This window comes from Vipera ursinii (genome assembly GCF_947247035.1).
Source record: "Vipera ursinii genome assembly, chromosome: Z".
NCBI lineage: Eukaryota > Metazoa > Chordata > Lepidosauria > Squamata > Viperidae > Vipera > Vipera ursinii.
The window spans coordinates 88,498,659-88,512,991 of record NC_139517.1 but is presented as its reverse complement, the minus strand read 5'-3'; the positions used below and the strand labels follow the sequence as shown (position 1 = coordinate 88,512,991).

The 14,333-nt window shown below is 38.7% G+C and overlaps 2 protein-coding genes across 6 annotated transcripts in view; one reads left to right on the top strand and one right to left on the bottom strand.

Annotated features, from left to right (window-relative positions):
• The window catches only part of TAX1BP1 (Tax1 binding protein 1), a 43,707-nt gene extending 36,853 nt beyond the window's left edge, over window positions 1-6,854 (top strand). For all 4 annotated transcript variants that reach the window (XM_083378184.1, XM_083378183.1, XM_083378181.1 and 1 more), the window contains 2 exons: window positions 4,083-4,168; window positions 5,762-6,854. In XM_083378184.1, coding sequence (XP_083234310.1) covers window positions 4,083-4,168; window positions 5,762-5,963 — 288 coding nt within the window. In that variant the 3' untranslated portion in view covers window positions 5,964-6,854. The remainder of the gene's footprint in view (window positions 1-4,082; window positions 4,169-5,761) is intronic.
• Window positions 6,855-11,448: 4,594 nt separating this feature from the next.
• The window catches only part of JAZF1 (JAZF zinc finger 1), a 135,783-nt gene continuing 132,898 nt past the window's right edge, over window positions 11,449-14,333 (bottom strand). Inside the window, exons 5-6 of one of the 2 annotated variants that reach the window (XR_014494265.1) lie at window positions 12,301-14,089; window positions 11,449-12,044 (exon numbers count right to left, since the gene is read on the bottom strand). Coding sequence is in view for 1 of the 2 variants with exons in the window: in XM_083378202.1 (XP_083234328.1) it covers window positions 13,913-14,089 (177 nt within the window). In the remaining variant the exon portion in view is untranslated. Of the gene's footprint in view, window positions 14,090-14,333 lie in introns of both variants that reach the window. The other variant, XM_083378202.1, reaches the window with a different exon arrangement.

Here is a 14,333-nt window from a genome sequence, read left to right as displayed (position 1 = left end):
AATAAATCAGATCCCTTATTTCATGTTATATGGACACAAGACTGATCTCTCGCATCTCCATATTTTTGGTTCATACGCTATGGTGAATATTCCTTTAGCTCAAAGAAAGAAAGGAGGTCCTGCAGCAAAAAGAATGAGATTTATGGGTATTGATGATAATTCAAAATGGAGCAAATACATTGACTCCACTCATGTAATTGTGATTTCCCAATCCGCTACTTTTGAGGAAGATGCTGACTGGTCCAGGATTCATTCTAACGATCCTGGAGTTTATTTTCCTAGAGATGCTGCTGCTAATGCCACGCAGCCTGATGATCAAGATTCACAGGCGAATGTTCCTTCCACGAGTTCTTCTCAACCTACTGTTCCGTCTTTGCAAGTTGCCGATGCTGCTGCTGGCAACGATGATGAAGACGAGGACGAAACGGAAGAAGAATAGATGGTTGTTCCGAGACGTTCCAAGAGGACCACAAAGGGAATCCCTCCAAAACTGTATTCGTGGCAAGTAACGAAAGCACCTTTACTTTTGATTTGTAATGTTATACTTCCTCCTGATAAGTTCACACAAATCAAGCACCTTCCTGAATCAGAGCAAGATAGATGGTATGAGGCAATGCAGGCTGAAATGGACAGTCTAAAGAAACTTCAAGTGTTTACACCTGCAAGCCCTCCAGCAAACAAAGTTATTGGCACTCAATGGGTCTACAGAATTAAAAAGAAGCCAAATGGTGAGTCATTGTATAAGGCCAGACTTGTAGCTCAGTGTTTCTCTCAACGTTATCCTGAGGACTATACAAATACTTATTCACCCACAGTCCGGACTGAGAGTGTGAAAATCGCCTTAGCCACTGCAACTATCCTTGGTTTAGAGGTTTTCCCGTTTGATGTTGAAACGGCTTATCTACATGCTGATCTAGATGAAGAAATTTATGTGAAAGGTCCTCCAGGTTTCCGACAATAGGAAGGGGATACTTGGTTTCTACACAAAAGTCTTTATGGTCTGAAACAGTCTGGTTTAATGTGGTACTTATGTCTTTCTGACAAACTAAATTCAATGGGCTTTATTAAGTCCGAAACAGACCAATGCGTGTTTACTAAAAGATCTGATAATAGGTACGAGATAGTCCTTGTTTATGTTGATGATATTGTTTATATTGGTCCAAATAAGCAGATGAGTGAGATTTTTGCTAAAGTTTTACAAAAGTTTTTCACATTGAAGTCTTTAGGATATATTAACACTTATTTGGGTGTTCAAGTTGTCAAAACTCAGAAGGGGTTTAGTCTCACACAAGAAGATAAAATTGAACAACTATTGCATCACTGCAACATGAAGGATGCTATGACAGTATACCCATGCAAACCTATTTTCACAACTTGGCACATGAACAAAGTCCTGAGTTCGAAGATCAAACACTTTATTGCTCAGTCATTGGCTCGCTGCTGTATATTAGTAGTTGGACTAGACCTGACATTGCACTTAGTGTTAATCTCCTATGACGACATGTAGGCAAGGCAAAACAGTTTCATTGGACATGTGTTAAAAAAATATTGAGATACTTAAAGCACACTAAAAACATGAAGTTATTATTAGAACCGACACATATGACTATGCAGAGTTATGTTGTTATGCAGATTCTGATTGGGCGAGTGATAAATCACATAAAAGTACTTCAGGTTATATGATGTTTTTAAATGGATGTCCTGTGTACTGGCATGTGTGCAAACAGAATTTTGTTTCTTGTTCATCTACTGACGCTGAATATGCTTGTGTGTCAGGTGCATGTAATTCTCTAACGTGGTTTGATGCTTTAGTCACAGATATCTGGACACATGCTGGCTCAGGAATTCTGGGAGTTGAAGTCCACAAGTCATAAAAGAGCCAAGGTTGCCTACTCCTGGGCTAGGTTCTCAACGTACTGTATTTGAAAGCCTTTGGTACCTTCCGTCTTAGTGTTGCTTTCTTTGCATTCTATTGTTTTTTGAATTGTAGGTTTTATAGTTAAAATCGAGATTTGGGCATCAAGGTTCTCAATAGATTGTATTTGTTGTTCTTTAGGGTCTCCTATTTTGATGTTAATTTCCTCTTCTATTTGTTTTTGGATTGTCAATTCATCATTTAATGTCAAAGTTTCGTTTGGTAGATTTAAGCTGTCAGATTTATCTTGCAGTCTGGCTTTCGTTTGCTCAGTCAGTGCCAGAATTGTTTCAAGTATCAGTTTATAGTTAAGTGGTGGGATATAATCCTCCATTTCTTTGATGTTTACAGATAGGTCTTTCGTGGAGACTCTTTTAATAGGAGTCAGTGAGTTTCCACCTCCACTATTCCTAGAGATTGTTTTCGGTACCAGGTGTTCCCAATTCAGTGTCAAGGACAAATCTGTGTTTCAGCCAGCTCTCACAGTAAAGAAAAGGTTTACTTGCTATACCAGGTTTCGCCACAAGATGTCACCAATAGCATATAAAATAAGGTGCAAAATCTTTTTTTCCAGACTGATATGAGGCTTTTATCCAGTTAATCAATATTTTTCTTTTCCTCTTCTTTCACAGCTTAAGCAGAAAATAGGGTAGTAGGTCTCCACAGAAATAAAATCTTTTTAATAGCCCAGGAATTTCAAAGGTACAAATAAGGTTGCTTAATTTTTTAGCTTAGTCATTTAGTTTCTTTTAAGGCTTTAAAATTTTTGTTCTCCAAGTAAGCAGTCGCTGAGGGGGAAGAGATTTTCAAAAAGGTCCCACAGGTAAGTAGTTAGGGAAATAAGAAAGGTAAGGTCTCACTCAGATCCTCCAGATTGCTTTGTTGTGCTTGATGGTGCTTTTGGCTTTCGGCAGAGAACGGCTTAATGATTGGCCATCTTAATGGCCGATCTCTTCTTTGGGCCAGAGGAGCTGCTCCAGATCAGACAGAGGGCTGCCTCCCTTCCGTAATCATAAGGAGGGCCTCTCATGGTCGCAACTCCAGGACAACTTTCAACCCTTTTCAGGGTCCTTCAAGGAAGAAATATTGGACGGTGGGGAGAGGGCTCTTCCTGCACGTCCGCTGGTGCTGCGTGCGCAAACCGGAAGCCAGGGAGTTTTGATTTATTAGTTCATGAATACATTAGATCATCTTGATTATCTGAAAATCATATCATAAAATATTTCAGAATACCAGTTTGAATGTGTCTAATCACTGACAATTGGAATGCAGCTTGGATATGTGTGCCCATTTGGTATTGCTGGATATATTTACATTCAGGATAAATTTCTAAAATGTGAAATTATTTCAAATAAACCATAACCCCATGCTAATCAACTCTACTTCTGCTCCTTGTGTGCCGTTAATGTTGCTAGCGTGATTACCAGTGACAAAAATGAAGAGGGAAATGATCAGAATTAAATAGTTTGGGCAACAGCTCTCACTGAGGATGACGGTAAACTGTATCCTTGCAAATTGCATTGGTTTACAATAGTGGCAATCTCGAATTTTGCTGTTGGAAATAAACTTTATAAATAAGTAACTTCTTCATATTTTTTTATTTCTTTCATATGTTCTTTTAGCAAATGCCTTGTTTAATATAGCTGTTCATAAAATGGAGGGTTGATTTGTATTATAATGAATTGCATTTTACTTTGAAGTGCTGTGCAGGATTGTAGTCCCTAGGCATTTGTGTTAAAGTTTCTAATCAAATATTAAGTATTAGTCTTTCTATTGAAAATGGTGCTTTGAAATGCAGGGTGTTCTCATCATTTCTAAAAGAGAAGGGATGTTTTTGCGATTGACTCCCATCATAGCTTCCTCAGCAGCATTTAATGGTATTGCAAGAAAAATTACAGGTTACATCCTCAGCAGGTCCTTTAAGAGATTTTTGCTCTTCTGCATTTGCAAGTGACAGGAATGAAGCAAGGAAAAGCTTCAAGGCAACATGAATACATTTTATGGCTCTTCGCTTCAGCAAAGAAAATAGCATAGCTTTAATAATATGAATCAAGATAAATGCATATATATCTAATGGATGATTTAGTATTTTTTGGTTTGTGAATATAAGTAGAAAACAATTTTGTGAGCAAAATACATTCAATAAAATCAAATACTTTCTTTGCAGGATGATGAAGCAAGTGCACCTTCAGCTCCAGATCCATCAGATCTGCACTTACATGAACGTAGTGCAGGTTTTTGTTTTGATTCCAGGTAAGATACTAATGCCAAAGCTGTGTTTTCAAATTAACATCAGACATTTCTTGCGAGCTTTCACTGTTATACTTTATGTGATAGTGTGATCATTCACCATGGACAAAAATGAGTGAAATTTCACTGGAGGACCTTAAAAGCCCAGGTCTTGAACTCTAAGAGTTGAATTTTAATTTTTACAGTTTGAAAAATAAATGATTTTCCATTTATTTTCCAAAATTGGAATTATGATTAAAAATACAGGGTCCTTTGAATATAAAGCTAAAAACAAAGGTTTCCCTTGTCCAGTTGTTTTTAACTGTTAAGAACAATGCTCATCTCCCTTTCATAGTTGAGAGAGCCAGCTTTAAGACATTATATGGACACGGAACACTTTTGCCTTTCTACCAAAGTGGTACCTATTTATCTACTCACATTTGCAATCTTTTGAACTGCTATGTGGGCAGGAACTGTGGCAAATAATAGCTCAACCCATTGCTCAGTGCTTGGATCTTGAATCTCGACTGGACTTTTCAGCCTACAAGCTCAGCATCTTTAACTGCTGAGTCATCAGCCCCCTCCTTTGAATATAATTTTCTGTATTGTCTCTGCATCTCCGTTCTTGAAGTAATATCTATTTTATTATTCTTTATACAAAATAAATTTCACTTTAGTATTCCTCTTGTTTTCATTTCATGCTTCATCTAGCACTTTATTTCCTCAGTCTTTATCATGCTCATAAATATAAGTGGCCTGAATAATCAGTGCTTTCAAAAATTTTAAATATAGCTTATATGAAGGCCTCATTCTAATCAGTGATTAAAAACTATAGTATTTAAAGATGTTGAAATGCACTGAGCAAAAGTTTGCAGCTTTCTATTTTGAGAGAGAATTCTCAGTTAAATAAATGATTAATTAATTAGACTTTAATTAACTTCCTAGACTTTCTCCATGGCGGGTAAAGGAATAGTATAATAGTACCTTGAAAAGCTTTTAGATTACAACATCTATACCTTATGACTGTTGATTAGGATCTGGTATATGAGAATATTTGAAGGATATTGGTTCGTGACCCCTAACCTGGTTACTTTTCCAGATATGATTTCCCATGTTCTGAGTAATGCCTACCCTTCATGGAGAAATAAGGCAGTTGAAGTCTAACTGGAGGGTCCTGAGGTTAGGGAAGATTATGCTACAGAGTGGATAAATACTAGGAACAGGTACTTTGATTAAATGGAAAACCCCTTTATGCCAAATGGCATAGAAACACAGGTTAGCCATGGTGGTGCAGTGGTAACAGTGCAGTATTGCAGGCTGATTCTGCCCAAAGCAGGAGTTCAGTCTTGCCCTGCTCAAGGTTAACTTGGCCTTCCATCCTTCTGAGGTTAGTAAAATGAGGATCCAGATTGTTGAGGGCAATATGCTGACATTTGTAAACTGCTCGGACATTGCTGTAAAGCACTGTGGAGTGCTGTATAAGTCTTAAGTGCTATTACTATTGCTGGTTATGTCCATCCACTTAGATAATAGCAATGATAAAGATAATACTGTTGGAGATTAAATACTGGTCTCAATGTCACTGTTATCTTCAATTCTTTCTCTTTTTATTCCAAGTTTTGTGCAAATCAAGAAATGTCCACTCTGTGAAGTGATGTTTCCTCCTAACTATGATCAAACCAAGTTTGAAGAACATGTTGAAAGTCACTGGAAGGTGTGTCCAATGTGCTGTGAACAGTTTCCTCCTGATTATGACCAGCAAATGTTTGAAAACCATGTTCAAAAACACTTTGATCATAATGTTTTAAATTTTGATTAGTTTGGGGTATCATGCATTATAATAGGTGAAGCTTGATTAAGCTTTGTCAGACGAGAATGCTTCATGAATGATGTAAGCTTAAAAAATAGCGACTAGCATTGCAGTTGATTAGAATAAATCTTTGGCCTATTTCTCAATCTAGCATATAGCAAAATTTGTTGTATCTGTCAATATTTATTCCTTGACTAACAGTTCATAAACACATAGAAAATTTGCAGACTTGTCTCCAGAATTCAATCTGTGATGGGATAACAGTTTTCCTCTTGCTTGTTCTAACATAATTAAAGTTCATTTCTTAATAAAATGATGCTTTTCAATAATTTTATGTATATCTTTCTGCAACATGGGTTTTTCATCTGTTGCAAAAATATAGTTGTGTTGTGATTAAATGTTTTGCAGAAAAGCCTTACAATAGTATTCACCATTATCATTATTATCCCAGTTCTAAAATGTCCAATATACTACTAAAACTATGAAAATTACAGCTATTAATAAATGTGTAATAAAATTATTGTTATTTGGTAAATTTTCAATGTTTAAGTCCTTCAATAGACATTCAAAGCTGTGTTCATACCATCAATATTTTTAGTATTCTGTTTAGCACATTTCCCCCATATGTTTGTTGAATATATATATCTAAACCACTATATTTTTAAGAGTTGCAGAAATAATTTGATCTTTTTGGATAAAAACATTAACCTTTCATGTTTTATGATAGCCAAATTAAAGGAAAAAATAAATAGTGTTTGATTTCATTTAATCTCCTTATATTTTTCAAACCTGTATCAAATCTTGCTTGAGTCTACTAGGAAATGTTTTGTAAACTATTGCAGATGAAAAAATGCCACAATCACCCTTTAATAGAATAAAATTGTCTTTCACTTAATCATATTTGGATATCCTTTCATAGTCAATTTTTTTACCAGTTAATGTCATAGATTTTGGTTATTCTTAGGTACTGACACATTTCTCTCCTACTAATAGTTTTTCTGAGAGGTTTTTCTTTTTGCGTTATCTTCCATAATAATCATAAGTTATGGGGCTTCCATCTTTTTCTTCTGTCCCACTTAGGGGATTCAGGACAGATAATTGTGAGAATATTCATATTTGTTGACTGATTTTGCTCTAATTGGCTATAATTGGAGATGTGCTTAGCCAGATTTAAGGTTTGGCATCAGCTGAGACCCCAGCATAGGGGAGGTGGGGTGGCAGAGTCTCTTTTGGCCTTCACAGGCCTTGCTTTCCAAGTCTCTTGTTCTAAGACCTTATTTCTTGGATCAGTTGAGAATGTTGCTACTGCATCAGCTTCTCTGCTTGAGTTGCTGGAGGCCATCTTGAGACTGGCGGTAGAGTTCCCCAGACTTATGTTTTGGAGGATTTCAACTTGCCATCCCTGAGTGTGGTCTCAGAAGCAGCACAGGAATTCATGGCCTCCACAACAGCCACAGGCTTACCCCAGGTAATCTTGGGACTGACTCGGGATAGTGGTCATTCACCAGATATGATTTTCTTTTTGGAGCAATGGCAAAATGATCTGCTGGGGGAATCTAACATCATCCTTCTCATGGTTAGATCACACCCTGGTATCCGTGAGATTCTTTTATGCCACCCTCTTTGCAGGGAGGCCTGATTCATTCTGGTGACTGATGGAACTGGTTGGATTTCAGAGGAAACTGGAAGACATCCTGAAAGTTTTGTTGCATGGTCCTGCCAAAGCCTTGGTAACCTTGAATGAAAGGGAGGCCAGGACTCTGGACAGGATCACATTTATGCGGCCTCTTTTGAACCATTGCCCTGACGCTCCTATGGTTCATGGAGGAGTTGTGGATACTGAAAGGATTAAGAGACCCTAGAGCAGGGGTGTCAAACTCAATTTCATTGAGGGCCGCATCAGCATTGCGGTTGCCCTCAGGGGGCCGGGTGGGTATGGCCAGGGTGGGTGTGGCCTACTGGGTGGGCATGGTTAAAGTGCGTATGGCCTACTGGGTGGGCGTGGCCAGCTCTGCATCGTTCGCATCAAGGGTGCCTATGGGGGCCTGGGCAGGGGTGGGACAGATCTGAGGGTCTCTGGTGGAAGGAGGGTCTCTGGGCCAGGGCCAAGGCAGTGGGGGCCGTTCCCTCACTCTTTCCAGGATGGTTTCGTGGGCCGCATGAAACCACTTTGCGGGCCGGATCCGGCCCCCGGGCCTTGTGTTTGACATGTCTGCCCTAGAGCACCACTGGAGGAAAATGAAGGATGACTCACCAATCACAATCTTAACAGAGCTGCTATTAAGGCCTACCTTGTGATAAGAGTGATGAAATCAACATTATTTCTCTGCCCTTATTGCATCCACAGAATGTTGCCCCACAGCCCTGATCTGGGTCACCCAAGTCCCTTCTGGGACAGAGGAACTTGGTTGAATATCTTCAGGACTGTGCGGAGGAATTTGTTCAACACCTAACAGAAAAAGTCATTTGTATTTGTTTCCAGTTGAAGCCCATGAGATGCTGGGGAAAGATCTGGCCTGGTTAAGAATAATTTCATCGTGTTGGACCCGATGAAGTGGGCAGAGTCCTTGAAACTGCCAGTGCAACTCCCCTTCAATTAGATCCTTGGCCTGCCTGATTGGTAAAAACCTCTAGGACTAGCACTTGGATTCAAGCAGTGATAAATTCCTCATTGCAGGAGGGGATATTACCAGAATCTTAAGAAGGCCATGGTTCGTACTCTTTAAAAAATACATCACTTGATCCCATCTATCTGGACAGCTTTTGTCTAGTTCAGGGCTTTTCAACCTTTTCACCCATTGTACCACTTTTAGGAAATGGCAACATCTGAGTACCACCAGTCACCTAGCAAGGTGTCAAAAACTTGGATGACCCAAAAAAAGGAGGAAAAAAGTGATGAAGTACAGGTAGTCCTCGACTTACAACAGTTCACTTAGTGAAAGTTACAATGGCACTGAAAAAAGTGCCCCCCAAGCCACAGCCGAGCAAGACACCTACCTGCCTGCCTGGCGGCACTCTTCCTGTCCAAGGTTTTCATTGTGAGCATTTCTGTTGAGGATTGGCAGGTGGGGTGGGGGGGTGTTTGGTTTTTATTCCCCCCCCTCTGCTGGGTGGTTGCAGCATGTTTTGGTCACTTCACATGACCCTGGGACGCTGTGACAGTCAAATATGAATCAGTTGCCAAGCATCTGAATGTAAATCAAGACCCTGGAGATACTGCAACATTACAGCTGATCTCCGCTTCTTCTGGGCTCAGCAGAAGCACCAGGATCAGTGCCGAGCTCCAGCTGGAGCCTGGTGCTGATCCTGGCACTTCCACTAAGCCCTGACAGCCCTGCAGCTCCAGCCATCTCTTCCTCAGTCTTGTGTGGTGCTGCCATTCCCTTTCCCCGCTACTACTTTTCTAGGATGGTTGCGTACCACCTGCCAGGTGCCAATGTACCACAGGTGGTACCCATACCACTGGTTGAAAAGCCCTGATCTAGTTTCCTAACTTCCCTTATTAGAGAAGGTGGTAGAAAATGTGGTTGCTTGGCAGCTTCATACGGTCTTCAATGAAACAGATTCTCTGGACCCCTTCTGGTCAGGATTTGGGCCCAGTTATGGGACAGAAATGTCATTGGTTGCACTTGATGATCTCTGGCAAGAGTAAGATAAAGGCAATGCAACCATCCTTGCTCTCCTTAATCTCATAGCAGCCTTTGGTACCATCCACTATGGTATCTTTTTGAGTCAGCTGTAGTGTTTGGGATTGGGTGGGACAGTTTTGCACTGATTTCGCTTTTTCCTCCAAAGCCAGTCCCAACTGATGTTGCTAGAGAAGTCCAGCCCATGGCTGCTACTTTGTGCATGCTGCATAGCTCGGTACTCTCCTCACTTCTTTTTAACATATACCTGAAGCTGCTGGATGAGATGATTTGCTAGTTTAGGATCATCAACATGTTATATTTCCATGGTTATCCAATTAATACTTTTGCAATGCCGGGAGGCTGTGCGGGCCTGGATGGGAGGCAATAGGCTTTCACTGCACCCTGGCAAGTTCAAATGGCTTTGAGTGCATGGGATTTTAACAAAGTTCTGAATGGAGTTGCACTACCATAGACAGACCCAATCTGCAACTTGGGAATTCTCCTGGAGTCATGACTCCTGCTCAAAGAGTAGCTGGCAGTCATGACTAGGCAAGCCTTTGCACAATTTCAATTTATACCCCAGTTGTGGGATTCAGCTGGTTCAAACCACTTTGGTAGAACTGGTAGCTAATTTTTTGTTGCCCAGGCCCAGAATGGTCTTCCGGAAGCAGCATCCACACAGAGAACCGATTGTTCACATATTTGAATCCCACCACTGCCTTTTCTGGATTGGGAGTCTTTGTGCTTAGTCATTCAAGGCCAGGTCATCTTATGTCTGGACTACTGCAATACATTCTACATGGAGCTACTTTTGAAAAGCATTCAGAAGCTTCAACTGTTGCTGAGTGTGGTAACGTGCGAAATTCTTGGGGTCCCTGGGCCAGCCCATGTTACGCTATTGCTCTATAAGCTGCACTGGTTGCCGGTTTGCTTCTGGGTACAATTCAAAGTGATGGTTATTACCTTTAAAGCCCTGCATGGTATGGGTCCATGTTATTTGATGAACCATCTCACCCCACTGGGATTGGCGCTCCCCACTTGCACTGAGAGAAAGCATGCTGCAGGTGCTGTCAGTCAAGGAATTATGGCTATTGGTGTTCAGGAGAAGGGCATTCTTTGCTGTGGGCTTCTGTTTGGAACATCTTATTCCTTCATGTGAGATTGGCTCCTTTCTATAAGGTCCTGAAGACCTGCCAGATATCTTGGGGCCTCATCAGGGGAGCATTACACTGGTGGTAGTTAATGAATTAAGAGGTAATCTCACCTCCCCCTTCTGCACATCCATTTAACTATAACTCTATTTTACATTGTAATTGTAATTTTTATTGTTAGCAATATTTATCTTTTAATGTTATAAACTGCCCAGAGTCATTGTGAAGCAAGATCGACAGAGAAAGAAAAAGAAAGAAAGAAAGAAAGAAAGAAAAAGAAAGAAAAAAAGAAAACAGATCACTTTGGTTTTAGTGGCAAGGAAATGTATTGCCTTTGAAAGGTTTTAAAATACACTTACTGTATAGTAATCATGAACAGACGGTGAATATATAATCTCTTAAAATATTCCCTTGAAACTGTGTTTTTCCAAGTTTTCAAAAAAAATTGTTTTCAGTTGAGAATGAACTCTTCTATTGGTGAGAGCTGTATTGGATCTCAATCCAATACAATCTTGTTAGATTTATAAATTATAAACTCCCTATTTGCATAGTATATTATGGTAAAAATTCACATGTGTTATATTCTATTTATTTCCTGCTCACCATTTTTGAGTATTTTTTAAAGTAAATTGAGAACACTATTGTGTGACTTGGTGATGTATAGCATCTGTACAGTGCAAAGCAATCAAAGATAATGAAACAATATTCAATTTTCTTTTGGGTCAGAGGCAATTTATTAAATGATTTGATTAACATTTCTAAGCAGCTTTTATGGAAAGAAATTTCAATACATTTTGTGGTGCTCAGTTCTAAAACAAACTTTGTGTGACTTCCAAACTTAATGACCCTTGTCCCCAGCAAAATATAAGAAAATATAATTTAAAGCACATTTTCACAGACACAGTACAATACATTCACTATACACAGTATAACAAAATAGTTCCATTTCCGTCTGTTTAATACTGCCACAATGACTATGTAGATAGTAATGGATTGTAATAGTGGAAAGAATTGACATGCAACATTATTTAATGGTTAAGTTACTCAGTACTTTTCACTGAGAGCACAATTAAATGAAGTCAAAATATTAGATCGATATAAAGCTTTAAGTATAGCAATAGATTGTTATATTAGGATATCTGTTAACATCAAACTATTAGTGATGCTAGTACATTGACTTTTCTGAAGGTGGATGCAGGGTAACGTCTAAAGAAGCTTATCTTCTTAAACCCTCATTATGAGAGATCTTGGTTGGAAAAAATCTTTTAGTGAAGAATCTTTGTCCACTCACTGTTTATCAGTATTCTAATCTAAAAGAAAAGAGAGTTGTATTTCCCATGTCATTTATATATAAATACAAAATACACAGAAAAGGATTATCTGAAAAAATATGGTCTCATGCAGGAGACAATCTCCCAAGTTAGTATTAACTTAGCTTTTGCATACTAAAACTGTTAACCTTAACTATTACTTTAAACAAGAGAATGCCGAAGGCAGGGGAGCATCAAATAAATGAAGCATTCAGGTATGGTTTAGACCTATGGAACTCCGTGTTAGAAGTCTTACCTTGGAATTACCTGCATCAAAAAGTGCTTCATTTCAGTAAGGCTCATGATGTCTCACAGTTCATAAAGAAATGTAACGCTAACCTGTAGAATCCACACAAACAATTTTGGTTTTTTTTGTGTATACACGCACATACCTATGTGTATGTATATATGTGTATATATGTGTGTAATATACATAAACACACATTTACATATACACATATACAACATATTACATACATATTACATGTAGTCCTTGACTCATAACCATCCAGGGATCATTCAAAGTTATAATGGCACTGAAAGAAGTTACTTATGACTGGTTTTCATACGGCCATTTCAGCATCCCCATAGTCACATGGGATACTTGGCAACTGGTATGCATTTGTGATGATTGCAGTGGCCTGGGGTCATGTGATCACCTTTGGTGACTTGACAAGCAAAGTCAACGGGGAAGCCAGGTTTATTTAACAATCATTACTAATTTAATAACTGCAGTGACTCACTTAACTGTAGCAAGCCATATTGTAAAATGGGGCAAAACTCACTTAACAGTTCTCTTGCTTTGCAACGAAAAGTTTGGGCTCCATTGTGGTTGTAAATTTAAGTCTACCTGTACACACACATGCAAAATCCAAAGGTACAATGAGAAACTCCCTTAACATAAATACTGTACCTCTTAACAATATGCCTCCTTTTTATTTGCAACAATGATAGTTGCAAGAATTGGCAACATAAAACATTTAAATTTGTTGGCAACGAAGAACTACAAAGTGCTTTAAGGACTCCATCTAAGATGAAGATTAATTTCTCTCAGAAAATTTGCACTTCATTTCCAAGTATTTGCTAGTAATAGATAGCAGAGGCCAATAGCAGGACCAGGAAAAGATAGTCCTCAGAAACTTGAGTGGATTGTTAACATTAAATAACATAGGTTCTGTACAGATAGTAGTAGGGATTTTAATGATAGAGTGATCTACTAATTCACTGCAAAATTTTCAGCATTTCAGAAGACTAAAAGGATTTGCAAGATAATATAAAATACAGCAAGCACACCTTTTATGTATGTTATTTGAGTATGAAAATATTCTTCGAATATGTTAAACATTCTCTTATTTATAATTCCAATACCTATAACCTTGCTATCCTACAGATATCTCTGTTACATAAGGCATATTAACCAGGTGGATAATAGGGAATTCTTTTGGTTTTTGCAAGCACATAGGAACTGATGTGTTGAATTTCTTCAAACACATTACAATCTTGGAAGTTATCCTAGTGCCACATTTTCCTCCCCCGTCCTTATTTAATACTGTGGAACAGCTAAATATACAACGTTCCCTAATTCACCTTTGGGGTGGGGGTGGGGACGGAAAAATACTTTTAAAAAATCTGTAGCTTTTAGCACCTTTATATTAAAGTAATGTATATGGGCATGATGATTACATGTGCAAATGTACAAAATCATTAACTCTACAAAGATACGTCATTCCAAAATTACAGGGGGAAAAATGTAAAGCATGCATTTTAATTTTTTTAAAGGGTTGCTCAATGCTTCCCAAGAGAAGGTGGCTGTCTTCAAAATCAGCAACTGCTGGTGAGGATTCCTTGGCACATTTTTGACCAGCATCTTATTGCTGCATCTTCCTGATAATCTCAGCAGACACTGGTGGGTGGAAGTTGATTGTGTGGTGCCGCAGACCCTGAGCTGTCTTGTAACTCTTACCACAGCGGCATTTGAAGGGTTTCCGCACACGGATCTGTGTCCTGTGGCCATTCTTGGCATGATACTTTATACCATTCACATTCTATACAGAGGATTGAAAACAAAGGTTTTTGTAGTGATGCTAGAAATATTGTCAGGCTGTTTAATTTTCAAAGCAAAGTGTATCTTAAGAAGCCATTTAAAGAATATATTTTACCAGCGATTTAGCTAAAAATCTAATCACACGACAGCTTGAAACAGGATGTTTTAGCTAGGACTTTAACGGTTCACTTTTCTTCTAATCCTGATAGTTCCATTGTAAGCTTTTTATCCTATCTCTTGGGAAG